Below are 21,872 nucleotides of genomic sequence, written 5' to 3' on the forward strand. Positions count from 1 at the left end.
ATGAATTCAAGTCAATTTAATTATTAAAACTGTTCACTCTTAAGTGCGAATGATACTGGTTTAAATTAAAAGACGAAATGAAATTTTCAACAAATTCGTAGGGCAGATCGAAAACTTCTGTAATCAAATAGTGGAACTCTTCTCGTTATATTACACCGTGCACGCGTTCGCATTTAATATCTATGCGACTGTCCCTCACCGTCGAATCCGTTTGCAAACGAGCCCATCGAATGAGTTTGCAAACGGCAGAGTGCAGACGGCCGTTTGGCTACCGCACACGGCACATATGCGTGGCTCCTCATCATCCATGGTTTTGATCATCGGATGGCTATGGCGGCCATGTCCATGTGCATAACATGGCATGCCATTCAGATGACATGAAGCGGCTGCAGCTGTTGACTAACACATGGTGAGGAAAGGATGAAGCAGGGGAAGATAAAAGAAAGAAGCAAAATGGTGCCGAGGGAGGATTAATCGAATCCAAGAGATCTCTGACGTCCGCTGGAACACGAGCAGATCCTTCCTCCTCTCTGTCTCTCCGTTCCTCTCACTTGAAACCGGACGGAGCGTTTATAATCGCATTTAAGACAAACCCTAAAGTCGGGAAGTAGACGCAAGACGAGGTGGGAAAAGGGAGAGACTTTCCCTTCAATCTTGTTTGGTAAGGGATTCGGAACTCGGTTTCTCGCACGATATCCTCGTTGTTTCTCGCTCTTCCTTTTTTCTCGTCGGATCATTGAAAAAGTTGGCTCCTTTTTGGTTCACTGCGTAGAGGTGTCACTTTCTGGACTGGCGTTGCGATGTCTTCGTTGTCGGAGTCGGTGTTGCGATTCGACTGCAGGTTGCAGCGGGCGAAGTGGGAAAGATTAGCGTGAGGGAAGTCGCAGGCGAGGAAAGATCAGATATTCAGCTGCTTTGGTGATCCTTAGTTTTCATTCCTGAAGAAAGATCTAGCCTTGTTTCCACGTTGGTTTGATTTTTTTTTTCTTTGGGCATTTGGATAATCACTGGTTTCTCTTCCTTTCGGGTTGCTATTTTTGGCTTGGATAGCGAGGAAAGATTTGGTGGATTTTAGTTTATATTTCTTTGTATAAGATTCGCTTGTTCGGGAGTTAGTTGAATGGACTAATCCATTTACCTTGGCTCTTCCACCACTTGGAATTCATCGTCTTGCCATATGTTTGAAGCGAAGGTCGTTTCCTCTCCTTCTTCGTTTACACATCTGCAGTGTGAAATCTGTAGAATCGTCCCGATTTAAGCATCATTTTTAAGGCTCCGTTTGGCATCTTAAGCCATGGTGCCACCAGGGTCTTCGAATTCCATTGGCGGGGCTCAGTCTGTTAACCCCTCCCTTCTCCGATCAAATTCTGGCTTGCTTGGAGGATCCCAGTCAGCTTCAGTCCCATCTCAGCCTCCTTTCTCTTCTCTGGTCTCCCCTCGGACCCAGTTAAACAGTAACAGCTTGCTTGGTAATGTAACAAATATCCCACCACTTAGCAATTCATTCGGGAATGGAGGGCCTATTGGTGGACTTTCTTCAGCACCAACGAGTCTCCAGCAGCGTGCTGGATTTGGTGCTGTTGATACAGTTGGCTCAGCCGAGCTTAATCCTATGCCATTCACATCTTCGTCAGGTCAAGGACAGGGACAACAACAATGTTTCCAAAACCTTTCAACCAACCAACTTGGTGCAAATCAACCGCAGACTAAAATGGATGCAATGCAGAATTTCCAGCAGCAGATCTCTCTTCCTCAAAATCAGCAGCAGCTTCTTCGGGGAGGATTGAGTAATGTGGGTCACATGGTGCCTGTTAAGATGGAACCACAGATGGGGCCTGTTAAGTTGGAGCCTCAAATGGGACCTAATAATCAGATTGGGCCATCACAACAATTACAGACATTATGTGGCATTGGTGCAGTAAAAATGGAGCCGCAACAATTACAATCCCTGAGAAGCTTAGGCACTGTTAAAATGGAAAATCAACATTCAGATACATCAATGTTTCTGCAACATCAGCAGCAGCAGCAGATTTTGCAGCTATCAAGGCAGAACACTCAGGTTGCTGCAGCAGCTGCACAAATGAATTACTTGCAGCAACAAAGGATTTTGCAGTTGCAGAAACAGCAACAACAGCAGCGGCAGCAACAGCAACAGCAGCAGCAGCAGCAGCAGCAGCAACAACAACAACAACAACAACAACAAATTGTTAAGAACCTCTCTCAGCAACGAAGCCAATTGCAACAGCAGCTTCTCCAGCAGAATCTTCCAACTAGAACTGCAATGAAACCAACAATGTATGAACCAGGGATGTGTGCTCGGAGACTAACCCAGTACATGTACCATCAGCAGCATCGACCACACGTAAGCTTAACTTTTGTTTGCCACAACCTTTGTGAGCCTACCATGCCCTTGTTCCTTTTCCCTTCTGACATGGCAGTGCTCCGAATGTGTTTACTCCTTGATCAGCAACCTAAAGTTTAGACCACCCCTGTATCAATATGATTTACATCCTAACTGTAATGCAGGACAACAACATTGAGTTTTGGAGAAAATTTATAGCCGAGTTCTTTGCTCCTGATGCGAAGAAGCGTTGGTGTGTCTCTCTTTATGGAACTGGTCGTCAAACTACTGGTGTTTTTCCACAGGTAATTAGCCTGTATTTATATGTATTTTGTTTTTTTAAAAGTTGACTTCAGCTTTATATATGTTCACTAATAACTTTCTGTTCAATGATTGATCATATGGTTATTCTGAGCATAAAATTTTATAGCACGAACATTTTCAATTTTTTAATCATTTTATTGTTCTTTAACCAAGCTTTGTTGACTGAAATCTGTAGGATGCGTGGCATTGTGAAATATGTAACCATAAGCCAGGACGCGGATTTGGTAAGTTAGATGTTTTGATTTGGATTTTGATGTAGGCTGTTCTAGATGTCATCAGAATGGCTTCTTGAAATGCCAGTTTAAGGCCCGTGCTTATTGTTTTATATATTCGATTTGCAGAAACTACTGTCGAGGTTTTACCAAGGCTCTTCCAGATAAAGTATGCTAGTGGCACCTTAGAGGAACTTTTGTATGTTGATATGCCACGTGAGTATCAGAATGCTTCAGGTCAAATTGTATTGGATTATGCCAAGGCAACTCAGGAGAGTGTCTTTGAACAACTACGAGTAGTGCGTGATGGACAACTACGAATTGTTTTTAATCCTGACCTAAAGGTGAATATTTGTAAATGATTGTAGTACTATTTATTCAACTAGACACTGCTAAAATATTTCCTGGATGATGCTATGTATCGATAAACACCTTTTTATTTATATTCTTTGATTAGATATCTTCATGGGAGTTCTGTGCTAGGCGCCATGAAGAGCTCATTCCTCGAAGGGTTATCATTCCTCAGGTATAGAGGTTACCATTTGTCTTTAATCTAAGCCTGAATATTTTATGCTTGTCATCTATTTTTACTTGTTCAAGTTAATTTTTTACATCTCGCTGGGCAGGTTAGTCAACTTGGTAGCATGGTACAAAGGTATCAGGCTGCAACTCAAAGTGCATCATCAAGCCTATCTACACAGGATGCACAAAACACTTGCAATTCGTATGTCCATTCTCATGTTTCAGACTTAAATATCTTGCCTTTGTTTTTTTGTTTAGCAAACTATCTGGATTCTTCCTGTTCTCACTGTCATATCCTAGTAAACCAATGGACTTTGGCTTCTTGCCTTTGACATATGTTGCATATGGGTATGTTTTCAGAATAATTTATATTGGGTATATATGATTTTTATATTTTGTCAATATTACCTAGTATTTTATAACTCTAGCCACATAGATTTCTGCAAAAGGTCATACACCGACCCCGGGTGCCCCCACATGGCCGGCTACACAACCATCTATAGAGAGGTAAATCAGGAAACTGAGCCAGCCACATAGATGATTTGATGGCAAGTATGTTATGTAGGAATTTCTAAGATTAACTATCTGCCTGTGTGTTGGCGGATAACAAACCAATTTAATATAAGTGAAAACCATAAAATTCCATATGTATACATCAATGGCATGATAAATATGTTAATATACCTATTACATCCTAAATTTCAAACATATTTTTTTTCAATATTTAGTCTATAACAAAATGTGATCAATCATGATGGTTAGATCAAATGCTGACAACATATACTAACATCGAGTGTTCAAACTATTCAGCAGGAGAATGTTAATTCCTTTACACAACCATCTTATGTTGTCAACTTCTCTAAACAGTGCGTACTATTGTCAAACAAGTTAAATATGTATGTGGTAATCATAAATGTACAAAGCGATATGGGTTGCTTAGGCACTAAAACTAGATTCAAGTATGCTAACCAACAGTGAAGATTTGATCCAATTCTAACTAACTATTCTAAGTTGGTTTGTGCCTGACCAACTAGGAATGTAGAAAGAGCAATGTTCTATCTAAGATTGCATCCTAGATTATAGAAAAGCTTGTTTGAATTCTAACAAAGTGGAAAATATAAACTGGAAAAAGAATCCAAAAAATGGCCTTCTTACTACCGGCAATTATTATTTCCAAAATTAAGTACAAAACTGAAATACAAATGGAAGTAGATAAATATCTATATATTTTATAATATTTTTCATTGATTTGTAATAATTTTTATTAAATTCTTAAAATAGTTATAACAAATAAAAGTATAATTTATGTTTTGATGCCAATTTCTGAGTTGACCTTTTGATCGGTCAATTATTTTCTAATGTACTTATTAATTATATATACAATTGAAAGGTACAAATTATATATATTACATCATTATCGAGTTCATTTGTTCAACAAATTTGACTTTTTGAACTATCAACCTGATAGAGTTACCAATTTGATCTTGGCCCGGTTTTCAAAACACTGCTCTTTCCTGTCCATAATAAATAAATTCTAATCCCTCATCTTCATCATGTCTCTATTTTCAGATGATCTTTCATCTTCCCACGATTAAGATTTAAGACCCTTGCCTTGAAATGTCTATTTCCAGATCAATTAAATCCTTACGATCTTTGTCATCGTTGTACAGCTCCAGGGAAAATTCTAACAGTTAATTGAGTTCCGGTTACTAACTAACATACATGTACCATGGGACTGACCTCCTCTGTTTTCTGTGCCTTCAACAGTGGCAAAGCTTCATCGTCTACTACCTCTAGGTAGCGTATACTGTCATCGTTGCCACTTTCTTCATCTCCTATCCCCCTCTGGGATCTCTCAAGACCACAACAACCTCACCATGTGAGCATCATTCACATTTCGCCAGTGAGTCCACATCTTGCCAAATTCCTTCATCAATCAATCTCTCTCATATCTTCTGCTTTATATTTGGTGCCATCTCAAACAGGAAGTGAAGCTAAACTAGAGGAGCGCTTTAGGCATTTCATGGTCTTTATGGGTCTGATTTGGGTGCCGTCAATGATTGCATCTCTATTCAATCTCATCGTTAGATATGATTATGAGGGCCTAGGCATATTGTCATTATGGTTTCATCCTTATAATCCTTTTATTCTTTTGTTGCGCCAAATACTTTCAATATTGAAACCAGAAGAAGAAAGGTAAATAGATGCACTACTTCCATGGGGAAAATAACTATGACCATTGCCCTATAATGACAATGGGTATATGGCCACATGCCTCTCTTAACTACCAGCTTGCTTTCGTGCTCACTCATGATGTCACCCTATCTCCCTATCTACAATTGTCATGCACACATGTCACTTTGCACAACCCATCACCTCAATCACCTGGTAGTCAGCAAGAGCACACTGGCGCTCTGCCATTTTCCTGCCTGCAATAGGATGTCAGGAACCCAAGATGGAAGAACCCAAGCTGCTGGCTACTGCAGGTTGTTGGGATGAAGACCATTGCCCTATAATGACAAATGGGTATATGGCCACATGCCTCTCTTAACTACCAGCTTGCTTTCGTGCTCACTCATGATGCCACCCTATCTCCCTATCTACAATTGTCATCCACACATGTCACTTTGCACAACCCGTCACAGCGTCACCTCAATCACCTGATACTCGGCAAGAGCACACTGTGGCATGCTGCCATTTTCCTGCCTGCAATAGGATGTGGAACACAAGATGGAAGAACCCAAGCTGCTGACTACTGGAGGTTGTTGGGATGAAGTGAGGAGGGGAAGGGAGCAACTGGGAGAATGATAGATGTAGGCTGTGGGTGAAGGGAGGAGAAAAGTTTAAGATAGGAAACCTCCATCTCTGTCATTGCACATCTTGTCTTATCGAAGCGAACACGTGGAGAGACAAAATAATGACTTAAATTATAAATTCATGTTACTGATCTTTCCATTTTTGCTTTGTATGATACTTTTGAAGGTTTCTTGGTCCTTGCATTATGGTACTTTATTACATCATGTGGAACTTGCCTGTTTTGTTACTTTAATTACCCTAGTAAAATAATGAGCTTTTGTGTTGATGCCTGTAATTAAGGAAATGGATTATCGTCTTAATTAACTATCTGATTATTTGGATTTTGTCTCGATTCAGCATGATATCTTACTATTTCCTGGACAATTCTTTATTTTCATTTATGTTCATTTCCACTATGACCATAGTTTTCAAATTCGGCCAATCCAGATCTGAATTGGACAAGTTGTGTCTATCAAGCAGAACCCAATGTGCTATGTACAAAGAAATTATACAACAAGCAGAATATGTATGGAACAGTTGGGAGAAGCTTGGAACAAGATAAACCTGAAGCATATTGGGTAATAACCATTCAAATTTCAGTGAGACAATTGATTTTTGTTGATTATGATAATTTCCTTGGATGGGAAATGGAGAATGAATTGGAAAAAGGAAGAAGTAGAAATACGGGCTAATGTTTTGTCACTGCATTGGTGATATTCTGCTTAGAAATTGAATGTGACTGCTGGATAGTACAAGAATTGCAATTGAGAGAGATGAAAGGGATATCTTGTTTTTAATAGAGAGATTAATGGGGGTAGCTTGATTGCGAAAATGAGATTTATCAGGACACACATGTCCAGGTCGAACTAACAAGGTAAAAACAGTTTAAAGTGCTAAAGTAGTGCAGTAATATAGTAGACAGGTGTATCTTAATTTTGTAAACTAAGGTAACAAGAAAATTGGAATATAATTTTTCCATGTATGACGTTGCAGCACTATAATTGGACATGGACTAAATACTCATTGTATATATAGAATGCAAATGGGTCAAAACATCCAATTGTTGTAAATAGTATGTATTAAATATTACTTGTCATCAACAATACTTGTTAAATAATACAATATTGAGGGTTAGGTATTATTAACTTAGTATGCTTTCATGTACTAATAAGAAAGACATGGTGCAAGCTTATTGAAATAATTTAATATCCATATTAATAGTGTCATTGCAGAAATGGTTGAATATTAAACAACATTTAACTTGTATTATGGTATTTATTATTACATATTTAAAACTCATTGGTGTTGATAATAGATATTTATATACTGGACTATAATATTAAATATTAGTAAACGTGCAAATAGTTAAATTTTGTATTTTAGTTATATATTATGATTATGTAATAATAACACACAAATACTTAGCTTTTATATTTTTTTATTATTAGACACCAAACAAAACTTTTCTTGTGTATTTTTCATTTTGAATTTAGCATTTTCAAGTCAAGCTTGTTGATCCTACCAATTTGATATGATCAATATTAAGATTTTTGGTCCAACTGATCCCTATATTGATATTGATTCTATAAATCACTTGCATAACACTTTAATCGTACATCATGTATCATTGAATTACTAAAATGTACATGATATCATAACTATGATACTCTTATTGGTACAATTCTTAGAATCATATGATCATGATTCATATTATACAATACATTATGATTTACATGTGAACAATGAGGTCCATGCATATGATCAGGAGTGAAAAGAATTGTAAATGGTTTGGTTCAATTCAATACAATTCCACACAAATCTTATTTTATACAATTCTAAAAAGAAACAAAACTCACTAAAGTTAAATCTAAAAAAATAAGATTAGGAAATAAATTAAACCTAATATATCACAGGGTGACTGAGTTGACAAGAGCCAAGGTGGACACGACACCTAATAAATACTGAGAAGAATAAGTCTTGTTACATCAATATGCAAAGTGACAATGAGCGCAAAGTTGATGGTGACTGAAAAGGAATGTCATAGTAAAGTTGTCTTCCAATTTACCTTTTTTTATATGTGAAAGCATTTGCCGATGAACTTTTTTTATTGCTTATTTCATTTTCATTTTAGTGGAATTAGATGAACAATAGCGTGTGCATTGCCATCAATGTTAGATATGGATCAACATTAACTTCCTTCCAATTATTTTAAATGAAGTAGAATTCTTTTCTTGAGGTTTTATAATTTTTTATTTAGACTTTACGATTGACAATTTGATATGATTTATGGTTTCCAAAATTCACCAAAGTTATTTTTGGCATTTTCATTCAGTGCTTGACTTCTTATTTGAGGGAGGAAGCCACAAGTTTAATCTTGCAAATATGGCCTGTCCTCTCCACATCTATGTCTTGGCATTGGTTGCTCTTTTCGGGTATGCATTTCATGTTTTCATCTTCTTCTCGATGCTGGAGCCCACAAATCAGTGCTGACATTACAATATTGTCTCTTCCAAGTTGCTGCTATCATCCTGTTGAAACCTTGTCCAAAGGCTTCCCCATTGTCACCCTTGTGATCGTGGTCAACGAGCTCTTCTTCTGCACCTCAGCAATTTATCTCTACCTTGACAATTCATTCCGACATCTCAGGGAAGACCATTTTGGACTTGATCTTCTCCAATGAGCTTTGATCTTTGACATCCATCTAAACACTTCTCAACATCGCACTTCCTCATTTTCAGCTGTCCATCGACTTTAGTCTCTTCACTGCCAGCTTCATTGATTCAGATCTTTTCTTCATTTTCTTACTCAGGCTTCTCAAACTGAAGTACTGCTTGCTATTCTGTTATAACATTCTATGTTGTCATTAAATTCTCACGTTTGCATCTCTATGTTACAGTTAATGACATCCCTTAACTAACTGTAGTGAATCTCTTGTCATTATGTTGTTAACAAATTAACATATATGACATTGAGCTATTCTGATGTCTCTGCACTCCAGTGAAAGGCTATAGACAAACTGTCATTTTTGTTTAACGTTTAAATCATATTTTGGGTCAAGTGGGCTGTTTCACCTTGCATGCATCGAATGACAATTGGGCACCTATAACATCCGCATCCATGGGTCTCTATCATCTTTTATTGTGTTAATGTGCAAACTTTATGCATTGCAATATCTTCAATTTGAGGGGTAACAAAATCAGCCTAATTTCCTCTTCTTTTTTACTCTGGTTTCTTTCTCATCTTACCACGATATCATGTTATCATAATATCTTAATTCCATTTTTGTACCTTCTTTTGTGCCTTTATGGCTTTGCAATAGTTTATATAAAGCAGGGTTTTAATCCTGTTCTTATGTTTCATCAAAGCATTGAAACATATAAATAATATTTTTTGTCACACCTTTGATGTACTTTAAATATTTTTATTTTCTCAATTTTGGAAATAATTTATATGGGCAGGTAGCATTTAATTTCTTTTGGATATTAGGCAGTACTTTAAACTAGGTCCTACATTTAGACAGCTGTAGCAAAATAGATAGCAAACAATTCAATGTACTGATTACTCAACATAGGATTGTTTTTTTTACTTGTATTATCATATGTACATTTATTTTGTTGTCCTCATTCCTGTTTAGATATTGCACATAATGTAATTAAAATTCTATTTTTGAATGATTGTTGTCCCTTGTGTTTTTTTCTTTCTTTCACATCCCCTTTTATGTGAATATCAGCATCTCTCGATGAGCTGCAAATAATAGAATCATTCCAGTAAAATGTTTAAATGTCATTTCAACTTGGTTATTTTATCTTGTCCACATTGTATTTGCTTCATGTAATTTCTGGAAGGTAATGGCGAAAATCGACATAAAAAATGGGGGGAAAAGTGAAGATGCGGATATACATTTAAAATAAGGTTTGCTTTAAAATACATGCTAAAAGTGAAATTCACTTGATTATATATGCAGCATTATATTAATGAAAATGATGTGGAAGATTTTACTTGGATGTTCCGAAGTGTCTATTATAGCCATTTCTGGCTGAAATTTTAACAGGAAACTGTAAACAAGCATGGTTTCTTTGAAAGTTAAATTAAAATTTTTGGATTTCTTAAAGAGCTAAAACTAAATAACTGATTTCTTTTCCTGATTATGGCAATGGAGAAACTTATGGAAGCTGAAGTTTCTGTCACTATGTGCTGGTCAGGGACTTTTTAATACATTATGTATGAATTTGTGGAATGCGCATTGTAATGTAGAGGTAGCGCCTTGCAGTGGTAAGAATGATTTGACCTGAGTTTTTGTATGAAAAAAAAATCGTTCTACTACATCTATGCTTTTTTTGCCGTGTATGTTTCACGCTTATTGTTTCTGAGTTGCATATCTTCATTATATAAGGTAAGCAAGTGGCATGGGTGTTTCTTCTTGAAGTTTTTTGATCTTTAAATGGGTATTGTTTCAGTTCTGTACATGCAGTGGTGCTTTAGTTTTTGTATATGCCTATAATTCTTATGTAATGCAACTGAAATTTGTGGTAGGTTTGTGACATCTGCTCGACAATTTGCCAAGGCTCTGGAAGTTCCGTTGGTAAATGATTTAGGATATACAAAAAGATATGTTCGATGCCTTCAGGTAGAGATTGCTTTGCACTTATAAATTTTTTTAAAAAAATATTTTCTTAGAGATACTTTAACAGTTTTCTTATTAAATTCTTTCATGCTGACTTCTATTTATCTTTGCCTATCCTGGTATATGATTTTGATCATCAGTTCAATTGGTTATTTTAGTTTAAAGATATCTCAAGTGATTATTAGTACTATTATTTTGAAAACTCACTAGAAAGATGTGTTTATTTTCTAACAAGTCGCTGATCTACATTTTTAAGGACTAAAACATAATTGGAAAATTATAATTGGTGGTAGAATATACAGATGAATAAATGGAGATATGACACTTTATAATTTTTCTTTTTTATGCTAAAAAATCCTACAACAACCGAGCTTTATCCCATTAGGTGGGGTCGGCTATGCTAAAAAATCCTAGTTGGCAATAAAATGATAAGCCTTATAACGCACATAGCCTTTGCGTGTCTGTCTATGTTTATATAAATGTACTTAATGAGTCATATACAAACAATATTCATCTCTTGTGAAAACATCCCTTTATCTGTATGACCTAGACACATTAAAATTATTTAGAAAATCTCTTCTAGAGGTGAAGAATCTAAAACTTCATACGGAAAAGCTGCATTTTGCCATGGATTCATTAAAATAAATCTGAGCTTCTTCTCATTGCACTAGGATATGTGTTAGATTGCACATGCGATATAGGTTTTCTTTCCTGAACTAGTATGTTTCCTTAACTAGAGAGTAGAGATGAGTTTGCTAACTTGCTTATCTACATGCTCTTGGAACTCGGAAGATAGCAGATTTGAACTTGGGTTGCAGGTTTATAACACCCTAGTATTTTTTGTATCAAGTCATATTCCAGTATTTGTATATATGATAACTTAAACTAGAAGTTTAAATAATTTTAAATTGGTTTGTGTTTGTTTACTATGATGTCAAATTATTAGTTTTGAGTGAATAATCTTTTTGAAATTTACTGTGATGACATATCCAATAATAGGATATTTGATATGATGGATGCATAGTAATCTGAATCAATAGCCTATGGTGGTGTTGCGTGTCTCAGATACCCTGTTTTTGTATTATATTGACTTGACAAAATCCCCTCTGGTTGAAGAGGAGGAACCATTGTCATGATTTAGTTACATTCCATTAGGAAAGGGGAGGTCATTCTACAGCACTGACTGATCATAACCAAACTGGACAACGACCGACCTAAGACAATCATATCCAATTCTAGTTTTAATTGTATATAATGCAATCTTTTTATCTGTATTATATTTTTAAGCATATATTTAACAAGCATTCTACACTTCCAGAGTGCTTTTGTAAGCCAAAAGCTCCCTGGGAAAGCATTCTTCAAACCACCATCTAAAACTCTGCTGAAAAATAACACGAGAATTTGTAGCTATCGAATTGGGGTGATTACATAATGACTTTGAGTGCACTATTGCAAAAGTCTATTTGATTGCCTCAAAGCTCCAATGACAGAATTACTAAACTTTATTTTGGGGATCTTTTTTCTTATCCTTTATTTCATTTTTTTAATATTTAGTTTCCTTTTTAGGTTTGTAAGTTGATCTAAATTGTTGTAGACATATTCTTTTCTTATTTTTTAGTTTGATTGTGTTGCTTATATCGTTGGGATAGAACATGCATGTATTGTTGGCAACTGCACCATGAGTCTGATTGTTTTTTTTTGTTTTTTCTAAGTGGACACAATAGGCAGGGCATTGCAGCTTATTTTTTGTTTGTTTCTTTTGTTTAGATTTTTCTTGTTTGATTCTACTGTTCAAGGTATCTGAGCATATTCAGTCATAATTGTGTTGCTGATCTTTTACTTCGGACGGTTGTTAGATATCTGAAGTGGTCAACAGCATGAAGGATTTGATTGATTTTAGCAAAGAAACTGGAGCTGGACCTATGGGTAAACTCTCTGCTGTTCTTTTTGTTCAATCTTGCTCTATAATAATTCACTGGACAATGTTCAACTGCTAGTGGTTCATTATTGTTGTTCGTTCATAGTATAATTCAAAACTAAAGATTTTAAGATAGGGATTGATTAAGATAGATGTACCTGAAATTTCTGTGAGTTTTAGATACTCTGGGTCTATTGACATGGTAGAAGGTGGCTTGTTGACATGGAGAAGAGGAGCTTTTAGAGGCTTGTGTGATCATGTGGCCTTTTAAAAAAATGGCAGAATGGTAATAGCAATGAGAATGGTAAAATGTTGTCTGAGATCGCCAAAATAGATAAAATCTAAAAAATTCTCTTTTTCAAAAGCAAATAGGTGTAATGCTAATAGATGATAAAACAAGGGAATAGGTTGAGATGTCATGAAAACGTTCCAAGGCGATCATTTGGTCATATGTTAGACATTCCCTAGAATCAAAAAAAGGTTTTGTAGTTAGATGAGTTGTAAAGTGAGAGACCAACAAGATCAAGGAAACTCTAATGAATGTCATAAAAAATGATTTGACTGTTTTGAATATTGCTTTTGATTTAGCCTTGCATAAAGCTTAATGAAGGTATACGAATAAAATTCATGATCTCGAATGCATTAGAAATTTTCATTTCAAAGGTTTTGCATGGTAGATTGCATATATCAACTCCTTCATGGTATTATCGACTTTTCCCTCCTAAAATATTTGAAAATTTCATCAAAATTACAGTTTCAGAGGCGAAAATATGCAGAGGAGAATATTGATTTTAATCTGGTAAACAAGAACAACAAAATGGCTTTTGGTATGGAAAAACTGCTATTTGCAACTTCTATTTTATAGCTCCGCTTTGCTTTTTCCAGCTTCACACGGAACACAAAAACACGTTGATCATGTTCTGTTATGTCATATTCACTTGATAGTTTCGAGATAGCATAGTTTCTCGATAGCGTGTCTATGAAACCTTAATTGTGACGATAGTAGTAAACTAACTCTTATTTGTTATTTTATGTCTGCCAGAGAGCTTGATTAGCTTCCCCCGTCGGACTTCATCAGGGCTAGAAACTCAGCAGCCCCAACAATCCGAGCAAATGCAGATCGTCACTCCGAACTCAAACCCTAATGATCCGAGCTCTATTCATACCACAAGCATGCCGGGTTCTGCTGTCAATAATGATGCTGTCGGTATGAATAACTCCTTTAATGCTTCATCTACGTCAGCATCGTCTGCTTCAGTTATCGCCCTCCAAAATTCTATGAACACCGGCCAAGAAAACCAAATGGATACTCTGGGCAGCACTCATGCAGGAACTAATATTCCGAATCCTTCTGCCAGTCCATCGAACTCAGTACCTCTATCTCAATCCAATTCCCTAACATTTTCCTCTATGAAACCCAATGCGTCACAAAATGTGCTTCGCCTGAACTCTAATTCACCTGCAAGTTTGCCTACAATGCAACAGCCAACAACACAACATCACGAGAACGATCCAAACGAATCACAGAGCTCTGTCCAACAGATTCTACAGGAGTTGTTGATGTCTTCACAACTTAATGGTGTCAGTTCATTGAGGAATGATGTGAAGCCGATCAATGGGATGGCGTCAAACATGAATGGGGCAAATTGCTTGCTCGGAAATGGGATGCCCAATCACTCAGCTATCGGCGTTGGTGACTTTACAAGCATGTGTGGGACTAGTCTGCCTTCTGTAGCAAGTGGGATTCAAGCAACAATGACAAATAATGCCATGGCTATGCATGGAAGGGCTGGAGGAACGAATCACCTCCAGCAGGATCCAACAGCTATGAACTGTCAACCACAAGACATTAATAACCGACTACTGGACAGGTTTGGAGCTGTTAACAACTTCAATAATCTTCAATTTGATTGGAAGTCCCCGCCGTAGCAGGTGTCAGAACATTCAACTCCAATTCGAGTAGACGAAAAAAAAAAGTCGGGTTGCACATCACCATAGATAGAGAGAGCCATATACCTGTCTATCCCACTCCGAAGCCTCTCAACTAATTTCATCTAAAGATAACCTCATATTCGTCCTTGTTTCATTTACATGCTTTTTCTAATTTCACTAGTAATGCTTTCTTCTGCGTATTATGCTTCCAAGAACATCTATTTTATCGGCCGGATATTTCATATTGGGAGGATGCATGGAGGGAAACCCTGGTATGCAGGTCGAGAAATCGTAAAATTGCAGATCGAGATGGCCTTCAAGTGTTGTAGAGTGGTTTTCCTTTTCCCTCGAGGATTTGTATAAACATCGACAGTGATACTGTTGCAATGTGAAAAGTTGAAATCTAAAAATGATCACTCAAATCAAAGATTTGCTGAAACTCACAGGAAATGAACATTACAATTCACGTGTTATTTGTCTTTGAATTGTTCTTGAGCATTCTACGAAGAATTTATAGTTATTGTCTAATTCTGGAACAAAGAATTTATAGTTAAGAAAATGCTTAGTCACTGACAATATGGTGTTTTTGTTATTTGATGTAATAAATTGAAGAACAACATTATGTCAGCATATGTTTCACACGATTTTTTTGTTTTTCAAATTAGCAGTTTTTCATGGAACTGGCAAAAACTAATCGAAGAAGTGACTTGAAATATAAATGTTATACATATAAATGTTATAGAAACTGGCGCTTAATGATTGTCCAAGTACATCAAAGTTAACTTTTGGCTAAACTAAGTACAACCATAGGCTATGTAACTAATGCAATTTGAAAAAAGGGAACATTCATCAAGTCCGTAATAGAAATCGAACGAGAGTAAAAGAAAGTCGAAAGAAGTGCATTCCTCCGTGGATTCTTAGAGAGCAACATCAAATCTTATCGGAATCTGTTTCTGGGGGTGAAGTTACGAATTTTGAGGTTCCAAAAATTTGTAGACCAGCACATGCCATACCATTCGATTTGCTTTGCGTCTGGGGCTAGTCACATTTAATGTTTCTGTAAATCCTTCGCACAAACAAAGTAGAGCCGAGGTACCCCACAGCGCCTGAGAAATTGAACATAAGCGATGAAAACAGCTACTTGGAAAACGTAAAGGCACATTTTAGATGCAAAAGTTGCTTGACATGACTCACCGCAAAGTATTCCTAAGCCCAAACAGAACATTAACGTGTAGCCAAAGTAAAAGCTGGTCTGGAAGAAGCCTGACATCTTGGTCTTCACATGGTAGTAATATATAGAATAGAGGTACACATAGACAGCGGTCGAAGCAGCAGAGAAGAATGAAGTCCACTGCCAGTGATAGTTCTCGGCATTTAGCAAGAAATATGCACCGACTATCGTCACACAGACGGTGACAATTACGAGGATCAGGAACACCAGTAGCATAAAACCATACACATAATACACCTGCAAAAAAGGAGCAAATTATCAATCAGATGTTCTGTATCTTTGTTTCTGCAGATGCTCGATTTGGGCTAGCAAAGTTATAGGCACCTAAGAACTTAGAGATCCTATACGACATAAATACACTGGAAGACAAGCACCAGAGTAGTCAATAAGGCGAGTGCTACAAAAGAGGTGTGGGTTACCTTGTAATTCCAGAAGGAGGTGAACACAAAATACATCTCAATGAAAATGCTACCAAATGGAAGCAATCCTCCCATTAAAGAGACAACCGAAGGGGTAAGATACCATTTCTTCTCAGGAATAGGACGAGGAATGGTCTTAACACGGCATGGATTGTTTGGTGAACCACTCCAGTTCCTACCCACAACAGTGCCTAGAAGTGCAAGGGGAAAAGAGATGAAAGCCCATAGTATGAAGACAACCACCATTGTCCCAAACGGAATAGCTGCTAATGATCCATAAAATATAGCAATTGTGTTGAGTATGAAACCAATCCCGAAACACAAAAATGGAAACAGTGATGCTGTCACAATCATTGCCTTTATCCAACTTTTACCTGTCCATAAAATCAGAAAAACTTTAGAAGACATTTTCAAAACTTGCAAAGGAGAAGATTTCTTTTTGAAATTCTTTATTGTTTGTGTTTCTCTTCTACTGTGCAGGTTTGCACAAGTAAAAATCTTGCATAGATCTGTGGTGCAACAAGGTAGAAGTTTTCCAAATCATAGTACTAAATTTATTGCTGGGAACTTGAAAGGCAGACCATGAAAAGAACCATACCACCATTACGCGAGTAAAGCCCACCACTAACATAGCCCGAAATGAAAGAGGTGAGTGCATAGCAGACAATGAAAGTTGTAATGATTGATCCTCGCCTGATCAAAATAAATGGTTAATAGATAAACTCCAGATCCAGATAAGAAAGCCTAGATAAAATATTATTGTAAAACAAATAAGCAGAAATACATAACAAATAAATTGTCATACTATATAAATTGTCATACTATAACAACAAGGATCAGCATTGCTACCAAATCTATTTCCAATGTATTAAGAAAAAAAAACATTTTTTAGTACTGTTGCAGTCTGAATCATTTCAGTATTTACTCATAATAGCATATGCCCATTCTTCTTGTATGTGCACTTTGCTATTAAATAATTGATCAGTAATAGATATAAGCAGGAATAACTATTCCCAGAAATAGATTCTCAAAAATAAAGAATAATAGGATATCATCCTTGGGTTTGCATATGTATAGAAGACTAATTAATCAACCTAAACCTAACAATATAGACTAAAATGCCTCACTCTTAAATAATATAAGAAGCATGCTAGTGAGTCTGGAACCGCCAAATATCAGCACCTCTGAGGCAGAAGAACACTATGCAGTTTTATTCAAATGTACTACCATGGTATTAACCATTAGTGTCTGTTTGATTATTCAAAAATTTTCTAGTGATATAAATAATGTAAATTAACTTTGAATTAGTAATGAAGGTAGAAGTTTTCTAGCGATATAAACAATGCAAATTAACTTTGAATTAGTAATGAAGTTTGACCAAGCAGTTAGAAAACTAAGTGCAGACATACCCAATGTATAATGTTCCAACAATTGCCAACAATATCACCAAAAGAACAAGTGTTGCCAATTGGGCACCTGTACCAACAAGAGCAGAAAGAAGAACCAAACTGCGAGGAGATCGAAAGACATCCCCATGAATGAGTTTCCATCCAGATTCTTCACTTACATCTCTCTCCTAAAAACAAATGAAATGCATAGGATTTTTAGAAGAAATTCTAAAAGAGAGAAAATAAGGTGAGTTCAGTGAGTTATAACCAGAGTTTCAAGGTCATCATCTTCCCGAGCATATTTGGCATAATCATTCCTGAGTGTTCTCATTAATATCATAGAAACCAGTCCAGTAAGGAAAATGACCATCATGAAAGAATTGAATATAGAGAACCAGTGAATCTGTGTAAGGAGAAAAGTAATCAGACTGAATTTTAAAGAAAATTTCATTCATATTTCTCCAACATTCTAAACACCATATGCTTATGGGAAGAATGCCATCTTGCATGATGCATATAATATTAACAATATTTACAAGGTATGCTCTAGTATTAACACAGATAATCATCGTTTCAGCAAACACTGCTACAGTGCCATATGTATGAAATGATATTCAAAACCAAGGATCATCGTAATATAAGTAATTGCTACACTACTGAAGTTGCACAATAAGACAAAACAACAAAATGAGGTCATGCTAACTGCTAAGTAAATTGAAATTGGATTACCTGGTGTTCAAAGAAGGGGTAATCCAAGTAAACTTCAAAACGACGGGCAAATGTCACATTGGTGGTCTCCCATTTTACTGAATATGTCATATCCAGTTTTTTCCCCACTTCCAAAAGTTTACGATTTTCTTGAGTAAGATTCACATGAATAATCTGCAAAAAGAAGGTACAAAAAACTGATATTCATACAAATTTTGACAAAAATAAACACAGAAAAAGTTTTCCACATGTAGTCATAAAGCACCGACAAACTACCCACCTGATCCTTGTTATATTGGATAAGGATACTTTTATGTGTGAAAATGTATTTTTTATCTTTGTTATTCTTGTCAGTCTCCCCAACAAAGCCTGGGTAAAAGCAGAAGCTATATATCGATAACACAGAAGCATAAACAAACAATCTGAAGCATGCAATATACATGAACCGGGAAAGAACATACCCCAAAGAGGCAAGTCATCTACATCATGTCCACGAACAATGAAGAACAAGGAAATTAGGTTAAGGTGAGTCTCAGAAAATAGATGAGCACATAGACAAGAAAACAAAGGCTGTTCACAGAAGGGATTATAGAATTTGAAAAGATGCAAATAAATGATTGAATTAACTGACCTATGAATAATTCAAACCAATATGAGTTTTCTATAGCATCAGTAAATTGCTTTACTTTTGTGGCATCAAGATCAATTGTGCAAATGGAACCCTTTTCAACATTTCCTGGCATATCAATTTTCAGGAAATGGTCAACCCAATGGCAAGCAGAATGATGATAATAGCATATTCTAGTAAAGAAAGCTGCATACCGTTAAACTTTATCTGGATTTGGCTGTCAATCAGTTCATTTCCACCTAGGACCTCTCCAAGCCCACCCCACTTGTGTGCAGGGTTCTCAGATGGCCGACAGAATGGAAGGCTGTAATAGTTGTATGTCTCTTGAGGGTTATTGTAGGGACCAACTTTATTTACCCAAAGTGTGACCAGATCACCAGCTTGGTACTGCATGTGAATTGATAACATTGTGAAAATTAAGGATAGAAATATTATTTGCTACTGAAATATATAGCAATTGGAAACTATTCTATCCAGGTCCTGGAGTGTGACCAGCTCTTCAGCCTGGCACTGCATGATTATATCACCAGCACATGTAACATTGTTAAATTGACAATCAAACCTAGGAAAAATTGAGTCAAGTTCATGGACATTTAAACACCACATACCAGCACTAATTGCCAAATCAAAGTAGAAAATTTAAAGTCAGAGCAAGCCAGCATATATGATCAATTATGCAATGGAATGAGAGAATTGCAAACTAGATATTAAATAAAGTATTTCTTCCATAGCTAAAGTAGTGACTGTTATGATTCTTGTAAGTTATGAACTTACCGGGCAAAGTTCATTAATCTTTAAACTAAAATTCTAAATAGATAAAACTAGAATACACCTACCACTGTTACCCATGCACTCCATATTTTCTATTTCAAATATACTTACCTTAGTGTGCACTTCCATAGACATGGATCATAGTTTTGTTGGAGGTTAAATTGTGAAACAAGTGCGAACAAGTAAAATTTATCTAAATTTATTTTTGTTTACAAACAACAAGGCAAAAGTATTTCTCTGTTGTCAACTTACACGAGACAATAATGCTATAAGGCTGTATGCAAGTACTTGATCAACGTGACCCATAGGGATGGATAATAAGTGACATAAGCTCTAGATAAGGAAATACAAAATCCACTGAGTCAGAAAGAAGATAGTCCAGGCTGTGCATATGCCTGCTGAACTTCCATAAGGTAAATGCAACTTCTATAAGAAAGAAAAACAAACTTTTCAAACTGTTATTTGTGGACCAGGCGAAATCAACCAAGTTACATTCGGATATCAACTCTCAACTTAATTACGACGTCTAAGAGCTCCTCCATCCAGCTCAGTCGTATGAGCCAGTTATAAAACGCAATCCAGAAAACTCCAAACATAATGTTTCCTTTTTGTCAAACCAGGAAAAAAACTAATCTTGACGCGAACCTATGGCCGAAGAAACAGTTCATACGGAGGATTTCAGCCTAGATCTGCACTACAATCAACAAAAGAAAGACCACAGTAGCTAATCGTAGATCATCCTTTTTACAGGTGTTCGACGAGATCCCGGCGACCCGAACGTACAGATCGTCAAAGTAAGAAACAGGATCCGCAGCATACCTTGTGGTCCGACTCGGAGGCAAAAGCCGACGAGGAAAGGAGGAGGAGGAGAAGGGTGGTGACAAAGAAGGGAGGAGGAGATCGGGCGCCGTGAAGCATGGCCGCGGCTGGATCTGGGAGCCGGAGCACGGTGGCAGCCGGATTGAGCGAAGCTCCTCGTTGGATCGAGCCCTTTCTCGAACGCACCAGCAGAACCGAGTACTCAAATAGGGCACTTTAATTGGGTTCCTCGATTCGTCCTCCTCGACTAATTATCAGTCTACGCTGACTTGCTTAAATAGACAGACCCAAACCTTACCTGTAAATACTTCTAACGATTATGAGAATATTTCATTTCACCCATTTGAGTTTTCTTTTAATTCAAGTGTCATCCTACAGTTTCTCGGGCTGAACCTCCTACTTATCTTATTTTCACATCCCATCCCCCTCCTGGATGAAAAGTTAATAATATTGGGGGCACTATGAAAAAATAATCAAAATTTATCAAAAAATAAAAACAACATTTTACTGAATCGTGTAAAAAAAAAGTTTTGCCCCAACGGGCGGGATCAACCGGTTATGACATGGTATTCTTGCAACATGGGTCGGGAGGTCGAAGGTCTGCGGCAGCAATTGCGATAACATCAATATCTGTCCGTGCTAAACACCTTCGACCGCCATGTCATCGCCGGGCCCGTATTCACCGTGATTTACTCCCTCTCATACTCGTGGGGCAGGGGTGAGGGGGCCGCTGGGCGGCGGGACCCGCCTTTTGCAACGTGTAAAAAAAAGTTTTGATATTATCCATGTATTCAACTTTTATAATTTCAAAAATACATAAGTTAAGATCGTCCCGTAATAAACAAGAAAAATAGTCAAATAAGAAATCGAAGAGGAAGAAGAATTGTGAGAGCGGAGAAAACAAAAAGATTTATTAAGATTTGGCAGTGTGCCTACTCCACAAACGACTTAGAACTCTCTATTAGAATTTTTGTTTAGAGTTACAATGATCTTATTTATACAATTCAAATAATATATGATATTTAGATAAAAAATACCATGTAAACCTAAAAACTCGCAACCCTCAGCTCCTCCAGTACAAGGCACGGTCAAGTCATTCCCTGGGCACGCTCATGTCATGGGCGTGCCCGTTTCCTCAAACCCGAATACGATCATGCCGTGTTCGATGGCACGTCCGTGTCAATTCTCCAAGACATGATCGTGCCCTGCGGCACGACTATGAGAAAACTCCTCCGACGC

General features: G+C 36.8%; 2 protein-coding genes across 3 annotated transcripts; one reads left to right on the forward strand and one right to left on the reverse strand.

Moving 5' to 3' along the window:
* Positions 1 to 358: 358 nt before the first annotated feature.
* On the forward strand, positions 359 to 15,135 carry LOC122015931 (transcriptional corepressor SEUSS-like). Of its 2 annotated transcripts, XM_042573038.1 has the most exons (10): positions 359 to 661; positions 773 to 2,362; positions 2,527 to 2,646; positions 2,841 to 2,889; positions 3,007 to 3,221; positions 3,335 to 3,403; positions 3,504 to 3,601; positions 10,729 to 10,822; positions 12,676 to 12,745; positions 13,780 to 15,135. In XM_042573038.1, exons 2-10 carry the CDS (start codon positions 1,295 to 1,297, stop codon positions 14,664 to 14,666), a joined length of 2,670 nt encoding a protein of 889 aa, XP_042428972.1. In that variant the 5' UTR covers positions 359 to 661; positions 773 to 1,294; the 3' UTR covers positions 14,667 to 15,135. The 2 variants fall into 2 exon arrangements, with proteins under 2 accessions (XP_042428972.1, XP_042428973.1); XM_042573039.1 differs by having other exon boundaries at positions 359 to 2,362.
* A 215-nt stretch (positions 15,136 to 15,350) lies between these two features.
* On the reverse strand, positions 15,351 to 20,904 carry LOC122015071 (transmembrane 9 superfamily member 1-like). The gene is made up of 12 exons (XM_042571742.1): positions 20,634 to 20,904; positions 19,238 to 19,430; positions 19,047 to 19,151; positions 18,877 to 18,894; positions 18,696 to 18,784; positions 18,437 to 18,589; positions 17,976 to 18,110; positions 17,729 to 17,895; positions 16,918 to 17,012; positions 16,320 to 16,693; positions 15,864 to 16,137; positions 15,351 to 15,775 (listed from the first exon to the last, which is right to left on the reverse strand). Exons 1-12 carry the CDS (start codon positions 20,730 to 20,732, stop codon positions 15,708 to 15,710), a joined length of 1,770 nt encoding a protein of 589 aa, XP_042427676.1. The 5' UTR covers positions 20,733 to 20,904; the 3' UTR covers positions 15,351 to 15,707.
* Between the last annotated feature and the right edge of the window lie 968 nt (positions 20,905 to 21,872).

The sequence above is a fragment of the Zingiber officinale genome, chromosome 8B (assembly GCF_018446385.1).
Source record: "Zingiber officinale cultivar Zhangliang chromosome 8B, Zo_v1.1, whole genome shotgun sequence".
NCBI classification, from domain to species: Eukaryota; Viridiplantae; Streptophyta; class Magnoliopsida; order Zingiberales; family Zingiberaceae; genus Zingiber; species Zingiber officinale.

Excerpts from the sequence above, each read along its gene's own strand:
- LOC122015931 (XM_042573039.1), top strand. The coding sequence starts at position 1,295 with ATGGTGCCACCAGGGTCTTCGAATTCCATTGGCGGGGCTCAGTCTGTT. Across the intron at positions 2,363-2,526 it reads ATCAGCAGCATCGACCACAC|GACAACAACATTGAGTTTTG; the intron begins GTAAGCTTAACT and ends ACTGTAATGCAG. Across the intron at positions 3,602-10,728 it reads GCACAAAACACTTGCAATTC|GTTTGTGACATCTGCTCGAC; the intron begins GTATGTCCATTC and ends AATTTGTGGTAG.
- LOC122015071 (XM_042571742.1), bottom strand. The coding sequence starts at position 20,732 with ATGCTTCACGGCGCCCGATCTCCTCCTCCCTTCTTTGTCACCACCCTT. Across the intron at positions 19,152-19,237 it reads AATCCAGATAAAGTTTAACG|GAAATGTTGAAAAGGGTTCC; the intron begins GTATGCAGCTTT and ends TTGATATGCCAG. Across the intron at positions 17,896-17,975 it reads ATGATGACCTTGAAACTCTG|GAGAGAGATGTAAGTGAAGA; the intron begins GTTATAACTCAC and ends ATTTGTTTTTAG.